Source organism: Podarcis cretensis, assembly GCF_951804945.1.
Source record: "Podarcis cretensis genome assembly, chromosome: 16".
Lineage (NCBI taxonomy): Eukaryota > Metazoa > Chordata > Lepidosauria > Squamata > Lacertidae > Podarcis > Podarcis cretensis.
In genome coordinates this window covers 10,305,437-10,331,032 of record NC_137186.1, presented here as the reverse complement: position 1 = coordinate 10,331,032, position 25,596 = coordinate 10,305,437, and the positions used below count along the sequence as shown (strand labels likewise).

General features: G+C 48.0%; 1 protein-coding gene across 3 annotated transcripts; it reads right to left on the bottom strand.

Annotated features, from left to right (window-relative positions):
- Nucleotides 1-1,304: 1,304 nt before the first annotated feature.
- DCST1 (DC-STAMP domain containing 1) lies at nucleotides 1,305-25,478 on the bottom strand. 3 transcript variants are annotated; one of them, XM_079958029.1, is made up of 16 exons: nucleotides 25,044-25,477; nucleotides 23,972-24,097; nucleotides 21,796-21,909; nucleotides 20,648-20,776; nucleotides 19,206-19,345; nucleotides 17,712-17,889; nucleotides 16,640-16,783; nucleotides 16,119-16,240; nucleotides 15,370-15,527; nucleotides 14,007-14,106; nucleotides 13,592-13,687; nucleotides 10,863-10,989; nucleotides 8,884-9,000; nucleotides 7,699-7,841; nucleotides 6,888-7,001; nucleotides 1,305-1,619 (listed from the first exon to the last, which is right to left on the bottom strand). In XM_079958029.1, exons 1-16 carry the CDS (start codon nucleotides 25,120-25,122, stop codon nucleotides 1,374-1,376), a joined length of 2,133 nt encoding a protein of 710 aa, XP_079814155.1. In that variant the 5' UTR covers nucleotides 25,123-25,477; the 3' UTR covers nucleotides 1,305-1,373. The 3 variants fall into 3 exon arrangements, with proteins under 3 accessions (XP_079814155.1, XP_079814156.1, XP_079814157.1); XM_079958030.1 differs by having other exon boundaries at nucleotides 21,835-21,909; nucleotides 25,044-25,476; XM_079958031.1 differs by lacking the exon at nucleotides 7,699-7,841 and having other exon boundaries at nucleotides 25,044-25,478.
- Between the last annotated feature and the right edge of the window lie 118 nt (nucleotides 25,479-25,596).

The following is a 25,596-nucleotide window of genomic DNA, read 5'->3' as shown; positions in this document are numbered from 1 at the left end:
AGTATATAAATCTTTGAAATAAATACATTAAATAAATAAATATTAAAAATCATAGGTAAAGGACCCCTGAACAGTTAAGTCCAGTCAAAGGCGACTGGGGTTGCAGCACTCATCTCGCTTTCAGGCCAAGGGAGCCGCATTTGTCCACAGTCAGCTTTCTGGGTCATGTGGCCTGCAAAGAGGTGTGGCCTGGGAAGAATCCAGAGGTCAAAACAGAGTAGTCTGGAGGGCCACATTCAACCCGCAGGCTGGAGGTTCCCACCTTGTGTTAAGAAAAATTGAGATTAGGGCATAATATCCAACTTTCAGATTGGGAAAGGTTACGGAAAACTGATTTGAAATTCTCGGTGTGCTGTACATTGAAAGAAAACTATATGAAAATGATGTACCAATGATATTTGACTCCCAGTAAGTTAGCAAAAATGTCTAAGATAGGTACAAATATCTGCGGGAAATGTAAAGAAAAAGAAGGCACCTTTTATCCTATGTGGGGGTCTTGTAAGCTAATAAAAGCATTCTGGGAAATGATATATAATGAATTGAAAAAAATGTTCAGATTAACTTATTAAAAACCAAAACCACAACCCAGAGGCTTTTCTATTAGAAATTGTAGGTGCTGAAATTCCAAGGGAGCAAAAAAAGACTTTTTATGTATGACAGCCACACGGATGCTATTAGCCCAGAGATGGAAAGAAGAGAAAGTCCCTACCAGAGAAGAATGGCAAATTAAACTGTTGGACTATGCCGAAATGGCGAAACTGACAGGAAATCTCAGGAACCAAGAAGACCAAACTTTAACACAGGATGAGAAAAAATTATAATTTATCTTGGAGACCGCTGTAAGCAGATGAAAACGTTAGCAGGATTGCAATAACACTTGTAATGTACGTAGCAAGTACTATGGAGGTAATGGAGTTATATAAAATATGGACTATTGAAAAAGATGCAGTAGAAAAAGTTTAATAATAGGACCCATGGAGGGGATGGTGGGAAGTCTAGAGATTCGTCCCTATTACAGTGGTACCTCGGGTTAAGTACTTAATTCATTCCGGAGGTCCGTTCTTAACCTGAAACTGTTCTTAACCTGAAGTACCACTTTAGGTAATGGGGCCTCCTGCTGCCGCCACACCGCTGGTGTGCGATTTCTGTTCTCATCCTGAAGCAAAGTTCTTAACCCGAAGCACTATTTCTGGATTAGCGGAGTCTGTAACCTGAAGCTTCTGTAACCCAAGGTACCACTGTATAGTTATAATTTTATATTTGTAAAATCAAATGAAAATTATTTCAAAAAAGAAAAACCAAGATTGGGAAAATGAACAACCAAACCAATCATTTAATAACAAAAAAGCGGGGAGGGTGCCATTTTGACTGCCTCAATCTGCGTAGCCCGTCTGGTCCTCGCTGCTGTCGTCGGAGGACAGAAGATCTTCGGGGCTGCAGGCAAAGCAGACCCGCCCCATGTCCTGCCAGCACATCCGGCAGTAGAGGGTCCCACACTCGGGGTCTGGGCACAATTTGGAGTTGCTGGATTGGGGCAGGCCGCAGAGGATGCAGTACTTGCGGAGAAACCGCTGGAGGAACGGGAGCCAGCGGCCCAGCCTGTCCAGGAAGGGCTTCTCCTGCAGCGGGAGGAGAGAAGGGAGGGAGGTGCTCAGCCCCAGCAAGAAAGGGAGCTATATGCTTATGTTATATCATAGAATCAGAGTTGCAGAGTTGGAAGGGACCCAGCGGTCATCTAGTCCAACCCCATGCAGTGCAGGAATTTCCACGGAAGGGAAAGTTGTTCACCACCTGTTTCCAGATGCCTCTTAACATCCGGAAGACATCTTAACATTCAGAAGACATCTGAAGGCAGCCCTCTTAAGGGAAGCTTTTAATGTTTAACAGACTACTGTATTTTAATACTTTGTTGGAAGCCGCCCAGAGTGGCTGGGGAAACGCAGCCAGAAGGGCGGGGTATAAATAAAAAAATATTAATATTAATATTATTATAACAATATCCTTGCTAAGGATTTCATACGGCAGTTCCTGCGATCAAAGAAGTGAGTCTTCATCTCTGTTTGGATACAACTGGGCGCCATTTTGAATCAAGATGGCCAACTGAACCTTTCAAAACGGCCCTGATTTTAACCACCAGTTTCAGAACAGCACAGACTTTTTTGGGTGTGTTTCTTAGAACCCTTCAACAAACACCTGGGGAAGAAAGGAGACTGCTGATTGGAAATATATCCAAGTCGAGAGGGTGCTGGGGATATCAACATTAAATTACATAACAAAACCGACAACCTTCACCAGAATAAAAATAGAACAACCCGTTTCAAAACGTTGGCATTCGACAGTCTCTTTTTAGGATCCAGATTCCAGAGCCATTTAAAATGGCATTCTTCCCCCCCCCCCTAATCTGAAGCAGTACAATCCATGTTGAGTTTCCTTTCCCCTTCTTCCCTCCCTGCGCCTTTTCCTTTGTGTGTCTTGTTTTTAGATTGTAGGCCTGCAGGCAGGGACAATCTTGTTTCAACTGCTTGTAGGTAAGCCGTTCTAGGGCTGAAAAGTGGGGTGCAAATGCTCTAAAAAATAATGCCACCCCTTCCTTCCCCTGCAGGTAGAGAGATTGGCCCGGGTCCAACTGAACCAGCATTTCGTATAGTCGCGGAGCCTGAATGTGCCTTGTTTTTCAGCCAAGCTCCTGGAATGAAACTATCTGACCCTTGGCCTGCTAAACTATCAGGTGCTTAAAAGCGCCCGGCTAGGCTGCTGGTTTACTCAGTGGTCCCCAGTGGGAGGGAATGGGCGGAGGCCCATCAGCTGAGCCAACAGGAAGCCTTGCCCTGAGGTCCCTGCGCAGCAGGGGAGGTGGAAAGGTAGAGGGCTCAAGTGGGCAGGAAACGGGGGCAGGGTGTTGCCTTCGGGCAGAGATTTAATGGATTGCACAGAACTGCCCAAACACTTGTGCTCTAGATGCACTGGGGGCAGAGAACAGGTGCTCACAAGCAAATCCACACTGGGAGCAAGCATGTTTGGGGAAAATCCTTCCTTATTCAATCAAAAACATGTTATTCAATAGCACATTGAAATAAAGAAGAAATGAGATAATATGAGGAACGGCAGATGGAGTTGGGTATGTTTAACCTGGAGTACAATACAATACGATAATCTTTATTGTCATTGTCCCATAAAGAACAACAAAATTGAAAAAATCTACATCAGACATTCAAAAACCCACAAGCCTGCTATCCCAGCCTGGTTAGCCCCTAGAAACTCTGATACCCCATAATTGAATATAATATACTCACATAAAGACCACCTTAAAGGTAAAGGTAAAGGGACCCCTGACCATTAGGTCCAGTCGTGACCGACTCTGGGGTTGCAGCGCTCATCTCGAGGGAGCCAGTGTACAGCTTCCGGGTCATGTGGCCAGCATGACTAAGCCGCTTCTGGCGAACCAGAGCAGTGCACGGGAACGCCGTTTACCTTCCCGCTATAAAGTGGTACCTATTTATCTACTTGCACTCAGGGGTGCTTTTGAACTGCTAGGTGGGCAGGAGCTGGAACCAAACGACGGGAGCTCACCCCGCCGCGGGGATTCGAACCACCGACCATGCGATCGGCAAGCCCTAGGTGCTGAGGTTTTACCCACAGCGCCACCTGCGTCCCTAAAGACTACCTTACACTGCGTTTAAAACCAAAATCGCATTTGGATAGAATGCCACTACCGATCATCATGAGGGGGTGGGGTTGCGGGCTCACGACACCTCCCACACTCCCGCGGGGCTGGCGTCAGCCTCGCGGGAATTAGGGATTCCCCAGTCACACCCCGCGCGCCAGCCAATTGGCTGGCGGCAGGGGCGGGCCTTTCAGAGGCCACATAAGGTCGGGGCAGCCCTTGGCTTGCCCCTTTCCTTCCTTGCAGCGAGCGCGATTCGGATCATCTCCCTAGCGCTGCTGCTTGCCCGCTGCAAGAGTCTCCACTTGAGGTCGAGCCTGGTTGCCTTCTTCTCCCCTGAGCCGCCTGCATCGCCGATCCAGTAACACGAGCGCCGGCAGCGTGCGTGGGTTTGACCCGCTGAGCCGACGCTACTTTTCCTCCTCGCGCCGCCGGCTTGCCGCGCTTAGCGGTGACACAAAGGATACCTCGCTTTAATACCTTGCTTTACCTTTGGTTTAACGTCCTCCCGTCGCCGGATTGCCGCGTTCAGCGGCTACCAGAATTACACTCCATCGAGAGCTTCAAGGGAGCGCCGAGTAGCGAGCTGCCGCAGCGCTCGCTGAAGGTTCGGAAGGGATCGGGGGAGCAGCGGGGGGGCACCTTAAGGGGATCCACGTAGCGAGCTGCCTCAGCGCTCGCTCGAGTTCCAGGAGGGATCGGGGAAGCAGCGGGGGGGCGCTTTAAAGGGACCGGACGCTGGGAACAAAGGTACTGGTGTGTGGGTTTTTTCTTCCTTTCCTGTGGGTTTGTCGGTTTGCCTGATTTGCGTGGGTTGCTAGAGGCGCTGGCGTGCTCATTTAAGTATCTTTTGTTTCTGGAGATCCCTTTGTCGTTTTACTCCGGCTAAGGGCAATTTCGGGGTTTCTTACTTACGTGGGACGTGCAATCCTTTAAGTTCCGGCGTCCAGGTCGCCCGGACAACGAGTTGGCCGCCATCTTAGGTGTACCACGTTGCTCAACGGCGGCCATTTTAAGTGAGGAAATCTGAAAAGTGCCTCGAGCCTTAGGTTTACCGTATTGACGCGATTTACTTAATTCCTGCAGTACCTTTACTTTGACGCGATTTACTTAATTTCTGCAGTACCTTTACTTTTAACACCTTTACGTTTAATACCTCTGGTCAAAACTCCTAATTTTAGAATCACTGTTCTTAGCACATTTTACTCCCTAGCTGTACCGGGCTGACTCGCCATTTCCTAGCACGTCCTAGGATTTACTGCCTTTTGGTCAGCAGCCTGTTGCTTAGCATATACTTACGCTCCAAGGGCCAGACTTGCCTTGCATAAGCAGAGTCAGCCAACGCATAACAACCGTTTGACAACACTTCTTCCTCATTTAAACAATTTTATTGAGATAATAATTCTAAAATAAATAAATAAATAAATAAATAAATAAAAAAAAAAATAAAAAAAAATAAATAAAAAAAAAATAAATAAATAAATAAATAAATAAATAAATAAATAAATAAATAAATAAAAAATTAAATAAAATAATAAGAATAATACTTTAGTAGTATAAAAAAAAAAAAAAATTAATAGTAATTATAATAATTAATAAATAAACAAATAAATAAATAAATAAATATCAGAGGCAACTGTCCTTATACTTGAACACGGTCTAGTTGCTGGTACAGTTGTTTTTACGTTTAAATTAGTTTAGCGCTCTACGCAGATTTGCTGCCTCCTGCTTTGGCCTTACTATGGAGGGCAACAGTAATCCACAAGCACCTCAGCCTGGTAACGTTCTGGTGCCAACAGGCCCTTGCAACCCTCAGGCCCTGGCCCAGTTATTTTCCGCTTTGCAATCATTTTACGCCCAGTGTAGGGCACCCATCACTCCCTCCCCGAACATTGTGGAAGTGACTCAAGATATGATCCCGGATACCCCCCCCAGTCAGCAGGGTCAGGATGGGCCTTCCACCAGTGGGGCCTCCACGGTCCAGCAGGCCCCCAGCAGGCCTCGGACGCGTCAGCAAGCCGCACGGGCTCAAAAAGCTAAATCAGGTCAGCGGAAGGGTAAGGCCCCTGCGCAAAAGCCTAGGGCCAACACGCAGAAGCAGAGACCATCGGTGGCCACCACCGCGGTCCCTCGTCAGGAGTTAATAGACGTTCCTAGCGTTTTTCAGGACAACCCAGGACAGCAGAGCTCTTCGGAGGGGTCGACATCAGATGAAGAGATACTTCCACAGCAGGCAGATCAGGCCATCAATGACCCTGCCCCGGCCGTCAGTGTCTCACGTCGGAGCGGAAAACGGAAGTCAAAGAGGAAGCATCGTTCGAAGAAGAGCAAGAAGGGAGATACTTCGGACTCAGAGGAGGAGACAGGTACTTCTTCTTCAGATGGGGATAGTGATGCTCCTATGGAGACGTACTGGGGGGAAGGGGAGGACACGGGAGTCCCTCTGTGGATTCACGAAAGGAGGGCCAATTCTCATAGAAAAGCCTTTAACGGCACCTTGGATTGGAAGGACGGTGCTTTGGTTCAGGACGTTAAGGTCTCGACCAACTCGGCCACTGATTTTATTCTGGGGAATCTCCTCTCTAAGAGGAAGAGGAATAAGATATTAAACGGTGATTACGTTGATATGTTTTCGTTGCTACCTCCAGCTCAGGTTAAGGGAAAAGGTGAGAAGAGAAGGTATTATGGTAGAAAGAGGTACAGGGCTCCTCGGGTTGAGCGAACTTTTGAGAATTGGCTTAACGGTTATCAAGTTTTTATGGCAGTGGTGTCCGGTTGTTATCCAAAACGCGGCATGCACCTCGTGTCTTACTTGGCGCATTTGGATAGAAACTGTTTCTCAGGCAGCTAGTCCTAGTCTTTATAAAGCACAATGGGTGACATGGGAGCCATATCTAAAGGGTTGTCGCATGGAAGATGGAGCAAGCTTGTTTTCTGCTGCTCTGGGAGGGAGGACCTGAACCAATTGGCTTCGAACTGCAAGAAAGGAGATTCTGATTAAACATCAGGAAGAACTTTCTGGCAGCGAGAGCCGTTCAGCGGTGGAACGGACTTCCAGGGAAGGACTCTCCTTCCTTGGACATTTTGAAGCAGAGGTTGGACAGCTATCTGTCTTGGATTCTTCTGCTGCGATGCCTGCAGTGCAGGGGGCTGGACTAGATGACCCCTGGGGCTCCCTCCCGACTCTACAATTCAGCGAAGCTACCTGTGTTCTTCCACTCACCAGTCTTTTGCGCTGCCGCACCCGCAGGATGATGCGCTTCCGCTGCACGATGATGAAAGCCATCCTCTGCCGGAGCATCTCGTTGTAGAGGAAGAGAATGCGCTTCTTCTCCCTCTAAGAGAGAGAGAGAGAGAGAGAGAGAGAGAGAGAGAGAGAGGGTGGCAGGGAGAACGTGAGGCTGGAGAGAAAGCGTTGTCTGGCCATTCTGGCCGCAAATGGACGTCACCCACCCTGGTAGCCAGGGCCGGATTTCGGTTTGATGAGGCCCTAAGCTACTGAAGGTAATGGGGCTCTTTATATGTCCAGCTGTCCTTTGTCAACAACAAATTGTCACTGTTTTAGGGGTTGTTTTTAAAAGTCTGGAACAGATTAATCCGTTTTGCATTACTTTCTATGGGAAAGCGCGCCTTGGTTTTGGGACGCTTTGGTTTTGGAACAGACTTCCGGAACAGATTAAGTTTGAGAACCAAGGTACCACTGTATATAGAAATGAACAAACCAGTGATATTTTAGGGAGCAGGCTAGCAGGTGGGGCCCATTACTTACATCATAGGAGCCTACACAAAACACTGCTGCTGTAGGTAGGTTTTATTTTATTTGTTTTTTATCTTATATTTTGGAAATGTACACCCAGGTTTTATTTTCCCTTTAAAATTTTTTAGGGGGCCCTAAGAGTGTGGGGCCCTAAGCTATAGCTTGTCTCTTATACATAAATCTGGCACTGCTGGTTGCCCTCACAGTGCAACGGAGAACATTTCTCGTGTTGGGCAGGGTGTGTGCGTGCATTTAATCTGGGGCCTGGCGTCCCAACCTTGGGGAAGAAGAAGGCGGCGATGACGCGGCGGATGCGGAAGACGTAGACCTGCGCGAAGCACAGCAGGATCAGGGCGCCCAGCGGTGTGACGCAGCTCACGTACTGCTCCTTGCTCATTCCATGCGCTTCCGGCAAGCAGTCTGAGGGAGAGAGAAAGAGAAAGACAGGCCAGAGGGGCAGCCTTTGACAGAACGCAACAGCCATGGTCTTGTTCAATCCCGAGTGGAGGAGGCATGCAGGGAGCCTCTCTCAGCCCAAAGGCCGCATTGCCTTCTGGGAAAATCTTCGCTGGGCAGGGCCAAGGGCCAAAGTGGACAGGCCTCTCAGGCCGCGCTGGGTTTACGTATAAGCTAAACAAGCTATAGCTTAGGGCCCCACTCTCTTGGGGGCCCCCCAAAAAAGTGAAGAAGAAAAACTGGATGTACCATACATTTCCAAAATATAGGTAAAAAACAAATAAAATAAAACCTACATACAGCAAAAGTGTTTTGTGTTGTGTAGGCTCCTAGGATGTAAGTGATGGGCCCCGCCTGCTAGCCTGCTCCCTAAAATATCACTGGTTTGCTTATTTCTATATATAGGGTGCCTACATTCTGCGTGGACTGGTTGCATGGCAACATGCGCAAATGGCTTTCGATACCTATTAGGTCCATAAATTACTATATAGCATATATTCAACACAAAAAACAGTGACTATTTGTTGCTGACAAAGGACAGCTGGACATATAAAGGGCCCCATTACCTTCAGTAGCTTAGGGCCTCATCAAACCTAAATCTGACCCTGCTCTCAGGGCCCACCTGCCGCTAGATATTAAACACATATGCATAGCACTCATTTCTACTGAAATGAGGCTGCATTTTAATGTTGTACTTAATCTTGTTTTTAAGTTGTATTTTAATCAATTGTTTTTATACCTGGTGTTAGCCGCCCTGAGCCCAGTCTTGGCTGGGGAGGGCGGAGTATAAATAAAATTATTATTATTATTACTGTTGTTGTTGTTGTTGTTGTTACTATTACTATTACTATTACTATTGGCAGCTGCTCTGGAGGCTAACCCCTGGACCGTGGGGCCTTATCCCTCCCCACTTCCAGGAAAACTGCACAGAAAATACCCTCCACCCCCAATCTTACGGTCTCCATCCTCTGCACGGTGCCCTTGCCTGGACTCCTCCCCAACTTACGCAGGTTGTTTGTCTCCATCACCATCTCCGAGGAGGTGTTCAGGGCCCCGATGGTGCTGCGCAGGAGACGGGCCATCATGGTGTTCCCTCCGACTATGACTTCCAAGTGGTGGCTGCCTGCAGAGAGGGGCAGGAGAAGGGATTTAGCTAGTTAGCTATCACCCACTCTTTACCCCAGCCATCCCATTAAAACACAATGTTTTAAAAAAAGAAAGTTAAAACAACTTGCGACCACAAAAATAGTAAGTGTCAAACGCCAGGGCGAAAAGGGGCGTCCTGAACATTTGCCAGAAGCCGCATAATGAAGGCGTGAGACATGTGCCTGTGTGGAGGGAGTTTTGGGGGCCACCAGAGAGCAAGCCCTCTTGCAGCCCACCACCACCCCAGGGCTCTGCGGGCGGAGGAATGACCAAGAGGGGCCCCTCTGTCTATCACAGCACCCGAGAGAAGAAGGCAGTCTTTTCAAGGTATTTGGGGCGTGAGCCATATCGGGTTTTGAACATCAACATGAACACATTGAACCAGTGGCATAGCATGGGTAGCAGGCGTCCGGGGCAAGGCGGGGAGGGTGCGGGAGAGAGGGGAACAGATGGAGTACACATGCGCATTCAACTGCCCAATGGCATCCGTGTCACCCAGGAGATTGCAGCCACAGGGAAAAAGAAGAAGAAGTTGTTTTGCTGTCTGGAGAGGTCACTTCCTGCTTCACACGGAGAAGCCATTTTCAGCAGAGCCCAGTGACAGAAGCACGCAGCTGTATGGAGGCAGCACCAGGTGCTGAAATTTTGTGACCCTAAGAATTTTGTGTCCTGTGCTGCCGCCCCCATGCTACGCCACTGCCTTGAACTGGACCCAGAAACAAACTGGCAACTGGTGCAGGGGTCATACGAGATCTAAAAGGAACCCCAGCCAGGAATCTGGTTGCTGCCTTCTGGACCAACTGAAGTTTCCAAGTCGTCTTTGACAGCAGACCCACGTAGAGCACATTGCAATGTTGATTTGTATTCCGCTTTTCCAACAACAAGTGCTGCGCTCATAAAAACTTCCTGCTCTTAAAATGACTCTGCGCCATCTTGCTGGTGCCTGGGAGTGGTGCTGGATTGCCATACAGGCATGTGCTCAGGGCAAGGGACGTGGGTGGCGCTGTGGGTTAAACCACAGAGCCTAGGGCTTGCTGATCAGAAGGTCGGCAGTTCGAATCCCCGCGACGGGGTGAGCTCCCGTTGCTCGGCCCCTGCTCCTGCCCATCTAGCAGTTCGAAAGCACGTCAAAGTGCAAGTGGATAAATAGGTACCGCTCCGGAGGGAAGGTAAACGGCATTTCTGTGCACTGCTCTGGTTTGCCAGAAGTGGCTTAGTCATGCTGGCCACATGACCCAGAAGCTGTACACCAGCTCCTTCGGCCAATAAAGCGAAATGAGCGCCGCAACCCCAGAGTCGGCCACGACTGGACCTAATGAACAGGGGTCCCTTTAACTTTATGTGCTCAGGGCAATAGCTGAGCAAGACCCCCCAAAAAGCTAGAATGGTGTTTCTTTTAAAGCATAAAAGTAGGGGGTGTCCCACCAACACAGATCAAAGTAAGGCAAGGAAATCAGATCCTGTTGTGTGTTGCAATGAACTTATGATACATTCTGTTATAAGCATTTGATTCGTTTCTTTCGTTATTGCATATGCATAAAAGCAGCGTACATTGTGCAATTTGCTGTTTTATTTCAGATAACTGAGATAAGAGGTGGGACCAATGCTATTTTATTTTATGGTTCAGCATAGAGGCGGCAGCAGTGAAGAATGCCCGTTCTTGGGTCACCGCAGGTTTGCCTTGTAGCACAAGAACGGTTTTCCCACCCTTGTACTAAAATAAAGGAAATTAATAAATATTTGCCCGTTTGATGTTTTCTAAATATCCAGCTGATGTTTAAGGCAGGGCTGGAGAGGAGGGGAAAGGGGGAACCTCCCTTCCGGGGTCATATAACTTACTGCGGAAAGAATACTCCACAAAGGAGTGGTGTTTGATGGTGCTGAATATGGTATACAGCAGGAAGTCAAGGACGCAGGCAATTATCACAAAGAGCGATGCTGGCAAACAGCCCAGTAATTCTGACATCTGGAAAGAAGCAGGGTGTGTGCGCGGGAGGAATAAGTGTGGGTCAGTGACACATATGGGGCTGATCAGGATAGAGGACATCGCCCGTGTTTTACAGTAAACAGCATAAAACATCTATGCGAAAAAAGTTCAGAGAAATCACGAGAGGAAGAGGCTACCCCCAGCAATAATGAGTCAGGTTAAAGAACTTGTTGTCCGGCATGGGCAACAATTAAAGGTAAAGGTACCCCTGCCCGTACGGGCCAGTCTTGACAGACTCTGGGGTTGTGCGCCCATCTCACTTAAGAGGCCAGGGGCCAGCGCTGTCCGGAGACACTTCCGGGTCACGTGGCCAGCGTGACATCGCTGCTCTGGCGAGCCAGAGCCGCACACGGAAACGCCGTTTACCTTCCCGCTGGTAAGCGGTCCCTATTTATCTACTTGCACCCGGAGGTGCTTTCGAACTGCTAGGTTGGCAGGCGCTGGGACCGAGCAGCGGGAGCGCACCCCGCCACAGGGATTCGAACCGCCGACCTTTCGATCGGCAAGTCCTAGGCGCTGAGGCTTTAACCCACAGCGCCACCTGCGTCCCTGGGCAACAATTAATAACAGCTAAATCTATTCACCGTATTTTTCGCTCTATAAAACGCACCAGACCACAAGACGCACCTAGTTTTTGGAGGAGGAAAACAAGAAAAAATATATTCTGAATCCCAGAAACCAGAACAGCAAGAGGGATCTCTGCACAGCGAAAGCAGTGATCCCTCTTGCTGTTCTGGCTTCTGGGATAGCTGCGCAACCTGCATTCGCTCCATAAGACACACACACATTTTCCCTTACTTTTTAGGAGGGAAAAAGTGAGTCTTATAGAGCAAAAAATACGGTACTTGTTTACATTTATATTCCACCTTTCCCCACCACCCCAGGAGCTCAAGGTGAGGTGCACATTTAATATTTTATTATTATTATTATTATTATTATTATTATTATTATTATTATTTATTCAACTTATAGCCTGCCCTATACCTGGAGGTTTCAGCGTGGTTCACAACAAGACCACAGCATACAAAATCAAACCAAAAGCAGTAACCTAATTAACCCCCCCCCCAAAAAAAGCCATATTCTAAAAGAGTGCTGGGTGTCAATAAGATCAACCAAAGGCCTGATTAAAAAGGAACGTTTTTGCCTTCCTCCCCATTTCTCTTCCTCCCCGTTTTATCTGCAAAACAACCCCGTGAGATAGGTTGGGCTGAGACGCAGTGACTGGCTGAAGGTCACACCCAGTGAGATTCATGGCGGAGTGGGGGATTTGAACCCTGGTCTTAGCCCGGCACTCTAACCACTATTCCACCGCTGCCTCTCCAAGGAAAGAGGGCACCACTGGACATATAGAGCTCACAGTGAAAGCTGCTGAACTTGGACAAGGTTATGTGGTCTCCCTCGAGATATAAGATTCTAGATTTTTATGACTGCTTTATATTGTACATCTCTGGGCAGTGCAATATTCGAGGGGTTTCAGGCACAACTTACACATCACCTGTGTTTCCCTTTGGAAAGGAGGCACAGTGCAGACTGTGGCATCTCTATGATATATGGTTTATTTACACATATATACAACCTGGTCCCAAGAGGGTCTTGTTTCCCCCATAGCTGCAGCCCTGGATTTCAACAGACATCAAACATGGCTCTGACCCTCTCTCTAGCTTGCCGCCTTTACCAAACTGAAACCTTTTTTCTCCCAATCACATTCCAGCCTATGCTAAAACTCCAAACCCTGGTTTTTATTCTTCTAACGAGCTCTGAACTGAAGGAGGGGCCCCACTCATCTGTGTCTGGCACAGAGCCATCTTAATCGCTTTCTTAACGGCCCATTACTTTCCTTTTGTTTTCTTAATGGCTCATCTCCCAGGCAATTATCTCATCAGGAAACTGGCCGGGGTTATATTTTAACCCTGGCTGGATCCAGGGGTTCAGGAGTTGGTTAAATTCTAACATCTACTGGATCCAGAAATTTAGGGGAGTCTGGTACCCAAAAACGCATAATGATATATTGTATAGGTCACGTTTTTGTTTTTGTTTTGTATAATTCCTATGAATATTTTTATGTTAGTATGATTCTGCTTGGCTACAACCATCATTTGGTTGCCTTATAAATCTGAAGTTGGCATGAAAACAGCAGTGGAGGTGCGGGGGTAGGAAAACTTACAGGGCCAACCCCAGGAGGAGAACTGTAGCTGTGTGGGGGGAATACAAGGGTCTTCTGGCAGTTATCAGCACCCTTGACAAACTACAGCTCCCAGAATGCTTGGGGGAAGAAGCCATGACTGTTCAAAGTGGTATCGTAGTGCTTCAAAGGTATGCTGCGAATGCGGCCTAAGAGAATTGAAATGGACAGATCCTGCGATCCCTACTAAGAATAGACCCACTGACATTAATGGACCTAAGTGAGTCATGTCATTGACTTCCATGCACCTACTCTGAGTAAGGCTGGCACTGGATATACAGCTCACAATTATTAAAGCATAGCAGGATCCCAATCCTTCGGTATCCTGCCTCGATGCCTCCCTCTAACTCCCACCACCCCATCTCCGTAGGTCTCTGCCCCCAAAGCCCATCCACTTACCATATTTTTGGTCTCGGGCGGCTGGAAAGCGAGGCGGAGGGGGTCGATGAGACTGCTTTGCTCGGCACGCCGCAAGGGCAGAAGTGTCCGCTTCTTCTGCAAGGTTCACAGAGCGGAAGGAGGCAGTAGGAGTGGGGAAGAGTTGTCATCACCCTGTTGCCTGTTGCCATCACCCAGCAAATTACATCCAGAGGTAGACTCTCTCTGGATGTGGAGGTTCCACTTCAGCTCTTGTGACTAAAAGGCTGCTGAGGGACGTATCCTTCATGGGTCTGAGAACCCCGCAGGGGCTCTGCTTCCTTCCCCCGAATGCCCTTTGACCTCTGCCGCCTGCAACCACAACCCCCTCTCTCTGTGACTGCTGACCGTCACCACCCAGCCATCTAGCCAAGCCGCAAACTCTGGCTGCTCCTACCTGCTTCCGACGTCGGGCGTCTATCTGCCGGAAGTAGCGGGATATGTAAAGATTGTCGAAGCGGATGTCCTGCGTGTAACTGTTTGTGTAGGAGAACGCCCTGAGGGAAAGGAGGATGGAGATGGGGCTGAAAAATAATGTGGCGAGAGGTGGGGAGACACTCCAACCTTGTCTGCCTAAACCACCGATCTCCACTCCCACTGCAAAAGCTCCTGCCAAGGCCTTTTCGTTAAAAATACAACAACCAATGACACAGCATGCAACTAGTCCTCAACATTCAGATCACAGCTGCCGAAGGCTGCAAAGCTCTGGGTCAGGGCTGCTGCTGGTTGTCAGCTTTGGTGTCCAACCCACCACCAGTAGAAATTCAAAATCCATCCCCATCGCACACCTGCTTATTATAGTCCCACAGCAGATGTGGAACACCACAATCATTCCTCTTGCACCAGAGGGGAACTTGACGCCTTCTGGATGGTGTTGGTACTCCAACCTCCACCAGTCCTCCCTGCCAGTGTGGCCAATGGGCAGGGCAGGACAATTCTAACCAAGCAGCTTCTGGGGGCCACAGGTTCTCCACCCCTGTCTTCGGCACACATCCCAACCAATCAGGGATCATGTTATATGCTCTTGCAGAGGTGTGAAGAGGGATGGGGCCCCTGCAGCCCTCCAGTTGTTTGTTGGTACTAGAACTCCCATCAGGGATGACGAGGGCTACAGTGGTACCTCGGGTTAAGAACTTAATTCGTTCTGGAGGTCCGTTCTTAACCTGAAACTGTTCTTAACCTGAAGCACCACTTTAGCTAATGGGGCCTCCCGCTGATGCCGCGCCACCAGGGCATGATTTCTGTTCTCATCCTGAAGCAAAGTTAACCCAAGGTACTATTTCTGGGTTAGTGGAGTCTGTAACCTGAAGCATCTGTAACCTGAAGCGTATGTAACCCGAGGTACCACTGTACAGACCAGCAACACCCAGAAGGCCACAGATTCCCCTTCCTTGGCTTATTTTATTTTCACGCACTGAATAATGGCAGAACACGTTTTCATGCTGCAGTCAATTAAAAGCCAGGTGTCGAAGGCTCACCCAGAGACTTAGGAAGGTCGGTAGGCAGGGCAGAGGCATAGTTTCTTGTAATTATTGGCTCCTGCTTCTACAACAGGGGTAAAGGCCCTGCAGCCCTCAAGATGTTTACAGGGACTAAGGCCCCCATCAGCTCCAGCCAGCATGGCCGATGGTCAGACATGCTGGGAATGTAGTCCAACAAAATCCATGAAGGTTGCCAAGGGCCTCAGGCTTGCCTCAGGCACAACCCAAATAGGTTCCCTGCCCCCACCCAGGAGCCGCCACACCCCCAGCCCAACTCACGAGGCAAAGACGATGATGAACATGCAGGAGAGGAGGACCCGAAGCACAGACATGGAGGTGCTCAGGCGCTCGCCCTGCTTGGCCACCTCTTCGTTGACTTCATCCACCAGGTGTCTGTGGGAGAGGTTGGCACCAACCAGCATGGTCTGGTGTTCTTCCTAGATGCGGGGAGGGTGGGGGAGAAGAAAGGAAAGGAATGTCCTAAACGCTGGTCCCAAAAAGATCTACGCTGGTTGCCGGTACATTTCTGAGCACAATTCAAAGTGTTGGTGCTGACCTTTAAAGCCCTAAACAGCCCCAGCCCAGTATACCCAAAGGAGCGTCTCCGCCCCCATCATTCAGTCCGGACACTGAAGTCCAGTTCTGAGGGCCTTCTGGCAGTTCCCTCCCTGCGAGAAGTGAGGTTACAGTGAACCAGCAGAGGGCTTTCTCGGTAGTGGTGCCCTCCCTGTAGAACGCCCTCCTGTCAGATGTCAAGGATATAAAGTATTATATGAGATTCAGAAGACAGCTGAAGGCAGCCCTGTATAGGGAAACATTTGTCATTTTATTGTCTGTTTGATATTTTTTTAGGAGCCTCCCAGAGTGGCTGGGGCAACCTAGCCAGATGTGTGGTGTAGTATTATTATTATCATTGTTGTTGTTGTTGTTGTTAAATGCCTGGGGTTTGCTTGTTTATTTTTTTAATTGTTTGTTTTTTAATTGATCTGTAAACTTTGCTAGACCCCTATCGCCCTTGCCATACTCACCTTGACCGCTAAACTGGCTGTGAAGTCCTGGTTTAAACTATCCACGGAATCGTTAACCCGATCGTAGATTTGGCCAAAGTTCCCTTCCACAGGAATCTTGTCATGGCACCAAGTGTGCATAACTGCAGAGGAAGAGGAGGAAGAAAGCAGCTGGAGAGCGAAGCTGCATTTCAGAACGAGAGTTAGGTGCTCAGCAGGGATGTACCACTTCAGACGGGCAGGTGGAGGAGGGAATGTACCACTGCTGGTGGCAGGTGGGGACTCACAGGATGGGATTGGATCGGGATTTGAGTCCGACACGCCGGTCTGGTTCACAAGGTGTGCTAAGCCAAAGCTTGGTTTAGGGAGGTTCTGCATGGCTTTCCCTGCCAACCAAAGATCCCTGGGAACTGTAGTTTAGCCTAGGTAGCAGAGCCGTTATCAAGAGGCTTAAAAACAGCCCGTCAGCCACACAACAAGCAGTCCCTACAAACAATGGCCTCACGGCGGCTTCTCTTCTCTTGTCCTTGGCTGCAACTCACTCTTGGCAAAGTGGCAGAGGAAGCTGAACTTCATAGGAATGCAAAGCAGGTGGTTGATGAAGGGCACGGAAATTGTCCGCATGCAAGATGCATGCTTAACTGCAAACCATCTCTGGCAGCGTTTGATGGCTTGGTCTATAATTTCTAGAAGGGGGGAAAAGAAAGCGTCAACAGTGACAGATGTCCATGAAACCTCTGCTTAAAAACTCCCAAGGAAGGAGAGTCCTATTTAGTAGAAGAAAAGTCAGAGATGGACATATCTGCCGATCGGTAATCTGAGTAATTTCACTCTCAGCTGAACCTACATCTCAGGGTAAAATGACTAGGAGGAGAACTATATAGGCCACCTTGAGCTCCTTGGGTACAGTGTAATCAATCAATCAATCAATCAATCAATCAATCAGTTAATCAATCCCACCCCTCATGGGTGGATGTACCAACTATAATACACCCTCTCCAAAATATAGGGAAAAGATTAGAATTTATCAGGAATAACTTCCTTGGTGTCCACTTTTTTATTTGATGTTGTCAACATTTTTTATTTGATGTTGTCAACTTTTTAATGCTCTGTATTTTTGTATTTTCTGGGTGGCATCAACTAAGTTTTACTTACAGTAGCCCCATTGAAATGAATGAACAAAGACGGCTTGCAGCAGTTCTCAACTTGTGGGTCCCCAGATGTTGTTGGACTACAACTCCCATCATCCCTAGCTAGCAAGGCCAGGGCTCAGGGATGATGGGAGTTGTAGTCCAACAACATCTGGGGACCCACAGGTTGAGAACCGCTGGTTAGAGAGACATTTGGGGAAAGCTCTGACTGTTGAAGTGGATTACGAGTGATTTAAATGGATGGTGTGAATGTGATATTAAATGCAGTTTTGAATGCAGTGTCAAATGTGGGTTTAAATACATTAAAAAAATAAAATAAAGCTCCGACAAAGGTGGAAATGGGACAGAACTGATGGATGGTGAACAGAAGCAAAAGTGATGCTGACCAGATATGTGATCCTCATGCCCACCCTTTGAATAATCCATGCTCACAATCCCACGTGTCCCTTTCCCATATGCTTACGGGTGCAGCGCATTCGGGTCTTGGCCTCGTAGATCTCCTGTGTGGAAGGGTTGGCTTTGTGCACCGCCGACCTCACCGAGCGAACCCCAAGGCCTGCCTCGCTGGCCACCTGCTCGTTCAGCTCTGAGAAGGAACGTGAGACGTCCCTGGTTTCGGACCTCAGGGTCTTGCCGCTCCTCTGGTGCAGAAAACAGATGGGGGGGGGGGGCGAGAGGGTGGACTAGAGATGGCAGCCCCACAGATGGAAAAGACTGATTCATATATATTTTTCCCAAGCAGCAGGGACAGCTACCACGATGGGCCAATTCCAGGGCTCCCATTCCACCATTCTCACTTCGCATGACCACAGGAAGTGAACCCTGATGGATGGGACCAGTGGTCCATGTAATCTAGGGAAGAGGGGATCTGTGGCCCCCCAGGTGTTGCCAGACCACATATCCCATTATTCCTGGCAATTGGTCATGCTGGCTGGGGCTGATAGGAGTTGGGAGTACAAGAACATTGTTGAACTACACCTCCCATCATCCCATGCTGGCTGCGGCTGGTTGGAGTCCAGCAACACTCAATGGCCAGGCAGATGCTCTAAGAGAACTAGAAGTACCCCATCTTGGAAAGCCAAGCTGTTCCTGGAAAACTATCCCCTCTGTTTTGAGCTGCTTTCTTCAGCCTCTGCCTAGACTCCTTAAAAGGCTTAAACGTCTCAAGACCGCAATACCTCAAGGACCACCTCTCCCCATATAAACTGTCCTGGACCCTGAGAACATCCTTTAGGCCGTTCTTTGTGTGCCTCCTTCCACGTGAGGTCTGGAGGGTGGAAACACAACAAGGGCCTTCTCCGCAGTGGCTCCCTGTTTGCGGAATTGCTCTCCCTGAGGGATGTTCATCTGGCGACTTCATTCTATTTCGCCAGGGGAAAAGCTTCCTCTATAACCAGGCCTTTGGCTGACTAACCTCCCACAGTGGTACCTCGGGTTAAGAACTTAATTCATTCTGGAGGTCTGTTCTTAACCTGAAACTGTTCTTAACCTGAAGCACCACTTTAGCTAACGGGGGCCTCCTGCTGCCGCTGCGCCGCTGCTGCACGATTCCTGTTCTCATCCTGAAGCAAAGTTCTTAACCCGAGGTAATATTTCTGGGTTAGCGGAGTCTGTAACCTGAAGAGTATGTAACATGAAGCGTATGTAACCCGAGGTACCACTGTATATCCTTTTAAAAGTATTTGTGGGAGGGGGTGGGGCTATAGTTTTGTTATGTCCTTGTTTATATGGTGAGTTTTGCATTTTTAACTTGCATTTTTATACTGTAAAGCGCCCTGAGATCTTCGGATGGACGGTATACAAATTTAATAGATAATAACATTATTAATCAATCACACCAGGGTTTCTCCCTGCCAGAAGCTCCCATGCTGAATGCCCAGGGACCTTTGGGGGGCACTAGCAGTACTGCCAACCCCCCACCCCACCCCACTGGGCGACCTAGTATACTGCTTCTCACCACCATGTCCTTGAGAATCTTGCGTAGAGGGGACAGCGAAATCTTCCAGGCACGCTTGGCATTGTCAATCTGCATCTCCACGGTGCAGCTGATGGAGCGCACCACTTCGCCCAGGTTGTGCCGGGTATTTGCCACCGGACCTGGTGGGGAGGAGGGTGTATGGCAGGAGGAGAGAGACAAACATCATGAAAGAAAGAGGAGTGGCACCCTTTGCGCCAAACTATCCAGGTGGCGCTGTGGGTTAAAGCCTCAGCGCCTAGGACTTGCCGATCGAAAGGTCGGTGGTTCGAATCCCTGCGGCGGGGTGCGCTCCCGCTGCTCGGTCCCAGCGCCTGCCAACCTAGCAGTTTGAAAGCACCTCCGGGTGCAAGTAGATAAATAGGGACCGCTTACCAGCGGGAAGGTAAACGGCGTTTCCGTGTGCGACTCTGGCTCGCCAGAGCAGCGATGTCACGCTGGCCACGTGACCCGGAAGTGTCTCCGGACAGCGCTGGCCCCTGGCCTCTTAAGTGAGATGGGCGCACAACCCCAGAGTCTGTCAAGACTGGCCCGTATGGGCAGGGGTACCTTTACCTTTACCTTTTATCCAGGAATAGGGCAGAGGCTTCTGCTGTGGCTTTCTTGGCAATGGCAGCATAGTTGGCACCAGAAGTTAGGCTGCTTACCACAGCCTCTGTGGGTAGCCCTCTGGTTCAGCCAGAAAGAAAAACTAGGGATGGTCAAACTTGCCCCTGTTAATAATCTTTATTGGTCACATTCACCCCATACATTCTCTTTTTTTGCATACTATCAGCAGCCACACAAACTGCAGCATGACGACATCCTTACAACCTTATTATATAGTAAGTCGTATTATATACACGCAAGCGCACACACATTATCATGCTGGATAGAGGCGTATTAAAACATATTCAGTACAAAATGCATTGAAAACAACAATCAATCTAGCCCAACCCCCTGCAATGCAGGAATATGGGGGTTGAAACCCACAAACCTAAGATTAAGAGTTTCTTTTAAAGTTAATACCTGTCACTGCCTGTTGTGGGAGTACTTTCCATAAAATATACAGTGGCACCTCGGTTTACGAATGATTCGGTTTATGAACTCTGCTAAACTGGAAGTGGTGTCCCAGTTTGCGAACTTTACCTCAGTCTAAGAATGGAAGCCAAATGGTAGAAGGGCACTGGCAGCACGAGGCCTCATTAGGGAAAGCGCGCCTCAGTTTAAGAATGGTTTTGGTTTAAGAACGGACTTCCGGAACAGATTAAGTTCATAAACCGAGGTGCCACCGTACTGTACACACTGTGTACCATTGGATATCCCCAAGTTTTATAGTGTTACGAGAGAAGGAGAAAAAATATTCTCCATTCACTTTCTCCATATAGCAAGCTTAATTTTACACATTTCTCTCACGCAGTCATAGATATGAGTATTTATTGTACCATCGAAGACCCTTGCCAAGACATAGGTGAGGATGTAAATCCGTCCTTCTTTCCCCAGGAATTTGGGTACCACCAAGAGGCTGGCACAGCGGAAGTGTGGGGACGTGCCCCAGCCCAGGGCAGCCACACCTAGGGGAGGGAGATGGGGGAGACAGTCAGTTTTTATGCTGTGGGGCTGCCCCATGCTCTTATCAGCACTGGGGAGGAACTAGCTTGATTTAATTGCACACACATTGCACTTCTGAAGAAAGGTGGGTTGTTTAAACCACTTTTGGAATTTCAACACCCCCCATGGCATGTTCATTTATTTATCTTAAATTGATCACCCGCCCTTTACCAGCAGATCCCAGGGGAGGTACAGCAATTAAAAAAGTAAAAGTAAAAGCAGATTACAATAACGGGAACAATGGGCCTTGAAAACATATACACACACCCCAGATATTCACATTTATTTGAAAACCATTGAAAGTATGCCCCCTGGAGAAGCGTGTCCCCCCAACCAAAGCCTGTCCCACGTAATATCCTCTTTTTGGGGTATATATTTACCCATGATTTCCCCCCAAAAGGCTCAATAACTTGGGGGGGGGTCTCCTTAAAAAAGCTCAAGAACTTTGGCTGCCCCCCTAACAAAAACCCTGGCTATGCCCATGCCACACGCCCTGTGGCAGCCATTTTGTGTCACGCCACATCCCTGTGGGAAACATTGTGCGTTAGTATCATTGAATTTTTTACCTGCCCTTTACCAGCAGGTCCCACGGGCAGGGGTACAACAACTCAAAATTGAAAACCAAAAACAGTTGGAAAAGATGACAACCGCAGGGACGGCATAGGCCTGGCAAACATGCACCCCAGGCCTGGGTAAACAGGGTATACGTCACACACCCCATCTGTGGCGGCCCTTTTGAGCCATGCCACGGCCCCCACGGAAATTTCTAAAATCTCCAAATATGCCCACAACTTCCTGGCACTAGATAAGCCTCTTCCAGTGTAAGACCATTCATGGTTTTGGTTGTTTGCACGGAGGTTTTGGGTTACAGGGGTATTTGCAGAAAGCTAAAGGGAACTGGGCCCTGCTGCTAACAGGTCTCCCAAGATGGCGGGCCCTTCGTTGCCCAAACCCTTTACGAATCCTTCTGCTGCCATGGCACCTCCTCTTTCTCCCCAGAGCCTCCGCCGTCCCTCCTCACCAGCCATGCCACACATCAGGTCGATCTTGTGCTCTTCGGAGATGGTCATGGGGAGAATCAGCATCCTGGAAAGGCCTGGAAATCAAGACAAGGGACTCTCTTGCTTGGGGTCCCCAAAGTGAAAATCCTGATTTATTTATTTTTTAAAGCATTTTTGTAATACAGTGGTACCTCGGGTAACAGACTCTTCAGGTTACAGACTCTGCTAACCCAGAAATAGTACCGTGGGTTAAGAACTTTGTTTCAGGATGAGAACAGAAATCGCGCGGTGGCAGCAGGAGGCCCCATTAGCTAAAGTGGTACCTCAGGTTAAGAACAGTTTCAGGTTAAGAACAGACCTCCAGAACGAATTAAATTCTTAGCCCGAGGTGCCACTGTAATAATAATAAAAAACATCGCCCTACTTGACATGCAGCCGGGTTTCCCCAGACATTTTGCCGATTCAGCAAAAATTTGGCCAGACGTCATTTTGGCAGCCCAATTCCCATATGTGTCTAGGAAAACACATGGCAGCCCTACTCTTGCTTCTATCCCTTGAACAAATGGTGCATCATATTTTCTGATCCCACCCACCCTTGGAAACCATCTTTATTTTGGTCCTACCATCCTCCACCGTTGGCCACATTCACACCATGCATTTAAAGCATTATGAGACTGCTTCCAACAGCCATGGCACTTGCCATATTTCAAAAAGTGAAAATCCAGTTTTGCCCAAAGTTGTTGAGCTGAGTATCCCCACAGCTGACAATCTGCAAGGGTCTGTCCCAGCCCCCTGGGCCCTATAAACTCCTAGCCTCAGAATATGCTTGTCTGATAGGAGGCAGGCGGAGGAGGTGAGGACAGGTGACCCTACCTAGGCCCGAAGTCACCCCCCCCCAATAATCACCCCAGGCCTCAAAACTGTCCAAAATTCCTTTTGTCTTCTAAAAATCCACAGCTAAAGTTTTCCTCTGCTTTTTCTCCAAGATGCTGTGCATAGGCAAACTGTTACTTTTAATTAGTACAAGAAGGCTTCAAAAAGCTAATGAATAGGCTGTCAGAGCAAGTCTGAGAACTGACTTTTATCTCATTCAGTTGCAACATCTTGAACATGCTGAATCACAAGGCTACCCGACCCCCTTGGCTTCTCACCCCCCCCCCTTTCCCAAAGACAGGAGCTTTCTGTTCATGCTCAGGAAACTCAACATGGGGCAGGACTCCTGAAGAGGAGGAGAAAGGGGAGGGAACTGGAAGGGGAATATATGCTCTGTGCAAATGACTGTGAACCCATGCTTGTTTGTGAACTATCACACTTGCTCCTTCTACCAGTTCATGGATGGTAGAAATAAAGCTTTTTCTCCAAAACTATTCCTTGAGTGTCTGCTGACTCCCATTTTCCCTTTCCCGGGTGCAATACTTTTTCCCACCTGAGGGCAAAGCCTCATAAGGCTACAATACCAAGTCAGAGCACTGGTCCATCTACCTTAGGAATGTTGACACTTCATGCTCTGCTACTGTGGTAAATCAAGTTAAGTGTCCAGTCCTCATGGTTTTTTGAATAAAGGAGGTGATTTTTAAAGGAGCACAGGAGAACTGTTCTATCTAGATCAGTCCTGTCTGTGCCAAGCAGTGTTTTAGACAAGTGCTCTACCTCTGAGCTATGGCCTTGATTATAAAGATACCAGTCCTCATGGTTCTGGATAAAGGGGTGACTTAAATAGGAACAAACAAAGCTACCATATACTGCGTTAGGCCCATGTAACCAAATACTGTCTACCTTGTGTGGCAGCAGCTCTCCAGGGTTTCAAACAGGGTATCTCCCTCAGCCCTATCTGGAGATTATTATTATTTACTGAATATATATACTGTACTGCCCTATACCCAGAGGTCTCAGATGATGTCAGAGATTGAACATTGGACCTTTTGCAAGCAAAGCAGGTGCTCTGAGTTATTGTCCTTCTTAGCTTCTCTAGAATGCAACATTTGCCTCTTATGGACTATCCACCTGCTTCCAAAACGCTGTGAGCTCCTCCAGTTTCATGGGACCCTGATAGTTTGGGACCTGACGTTGGCCGAGACCAATTCAAAATGCATTCATATATTTCTACCTCCGTCTACATTCACATTTCCAGCCCTTACTGGATCAAAGTAGACTCACCCAGAGCATACAAGCTCCCGATTCCAGCCCCCAGGAAAAACTTGGCAGCCCAGAATTCGTCCGGCTGGCTCCAAAGGAACGTGATGCAGAAGCGAGGCAGCAGGAAGCTGAGAGCGCGTTTCAGAGCTGCAAGAGAAGTTTATAAAACTATGCTTGGCGCGGAGAGAGTGGATAGAACGCTGGAACTCATGGACATACAATGAAGCTGAATGTTGGAAGATTCGGGACAGATAACAGAAAAGACTTCAGAAGATTGGAAGAAATTTAAAGTTTATCTACAGAAACATTGTAAAATTAAGGAATGTTAGAAGGAGGCTGGAGTGAAGTTATGTGGCTTTAGCAGAAATATTATAAAGGATTAAGTAAAAATAGATTGTTAATGGATGAAAGGAGGAAAGGTAAAGTTACATTATATTAAGATAAATTATAGGATAAAAATTGGGAAAGATGGAAAGGTTTTGCTGAAATAGCTAACCGAACTAGAATACAAAAAAGGGAGGTGCGAGGAGGTCAAGGAAACAAGCAAATGAAAGATAAGTTATGGGAAGGTTCGTTGTGTTTTGTAATTGTTTCTATTTTTCTGTTTTTCTGTTTTTTATAAAAAAAAATTCTGTTCTCTTCTTTCATTATTGTGATGTGTTGTCAAGTTTTTGTTTAACTTGGAGTTATCTCTTTCTCTTTTTGTAACATTTAAAACTTTAATAAATATTATTTTTTTTAAAAAAAAAAGATAACAGAAAAGACTTCTTCACACAGCGCAGAGTTAAAACTATGGAACTCACTTCCGCAGGAGGCCGGGATGGCCACCAATTTAGACAGGTTTAAAAGAGGATCAGACAAATTAATGGAGGAGAAGCCCGCCAACGGCTACTAGCCCTGGTTCCTATGTTCTTCCTCCACTGTCAGACCCAGTAAAGGGCATGTCCTGGAGGAGAGGGAGTGTGGCCAGGGGAGAGTCACTAAGGGCCGGACAAGGAGGCTTGGAGGACAATCTTTTGACCCTTGGGTATGGATACCCCACCTCTCCTCCAAGGCTTGAGTTGAGAGCAAGGGCTCAAAGGGGGAGACTCACTGGTGTTGGGGGGCTTTTGCCTCCGGCCCTTCTGCTTCTTCACTCTTTGGTACTTTCCTTTGTCGTCTGAGTGCCCCATAGCTCATGTCTCCTGACGCAAAAAAGGAGCAGGACGTTGTATTTCTTTAAAAAACCAAGACCTCCAAAGCACGGATTCACCGGCGAGGAAAATTGGAATGGTTAGGGTGCTGTTGTTGTTTGTTAATTATATGCAGGAACCTTGTGCACAGTAATTAACTCCAACAGGCATCTCCCTCCACTGTCATCTATCAACAGCTGTAGCTGCAGAAAGTCCCACTAGCCTAGCCTTCTTCCTGACAGGCTAGATTTCTAAGTGCAGGGATTCTTTTATCCTATTTGTGCAGATGAGCATTCCATTGAAGGGAAAACCCCTCCCTCAACACACACCAACAAGTAACCTGAAGCGGAACAGCTCTAAACACAGCCTGACCCCTTCCGTGAGAATTGTGTCATCACAATCTGGGTTCTATGTTGCCGTGCAAAGTGTGTTTACAAGGGACAGGAAAAATGCACCACCTTCTCTCTCAGAATT

Coding starts and splice junctions, on each gene's coding strand:
- DCST1 (XM_079958029.1), bottom strand. CDS start 25,122: ATGGGGCACTCAGACGACAAAGGAAAGTACCAAAGAGTGAAGAAGCAG. Junction 17,890..19,205: donor AGATTCTCAAGGACATGGTG/GTGAGAAGCAGT, acceptor TTTCTGCACCAG/AGGAGCGGCAAGACCCTGAG. Junction 14,107..15,369: donor TTCATCATCGTCTTTGCCTC/GTGAGTTGGGCT, acceptor CCTTTCCCTCAG/GGCGTTCTCCTACACAAACA.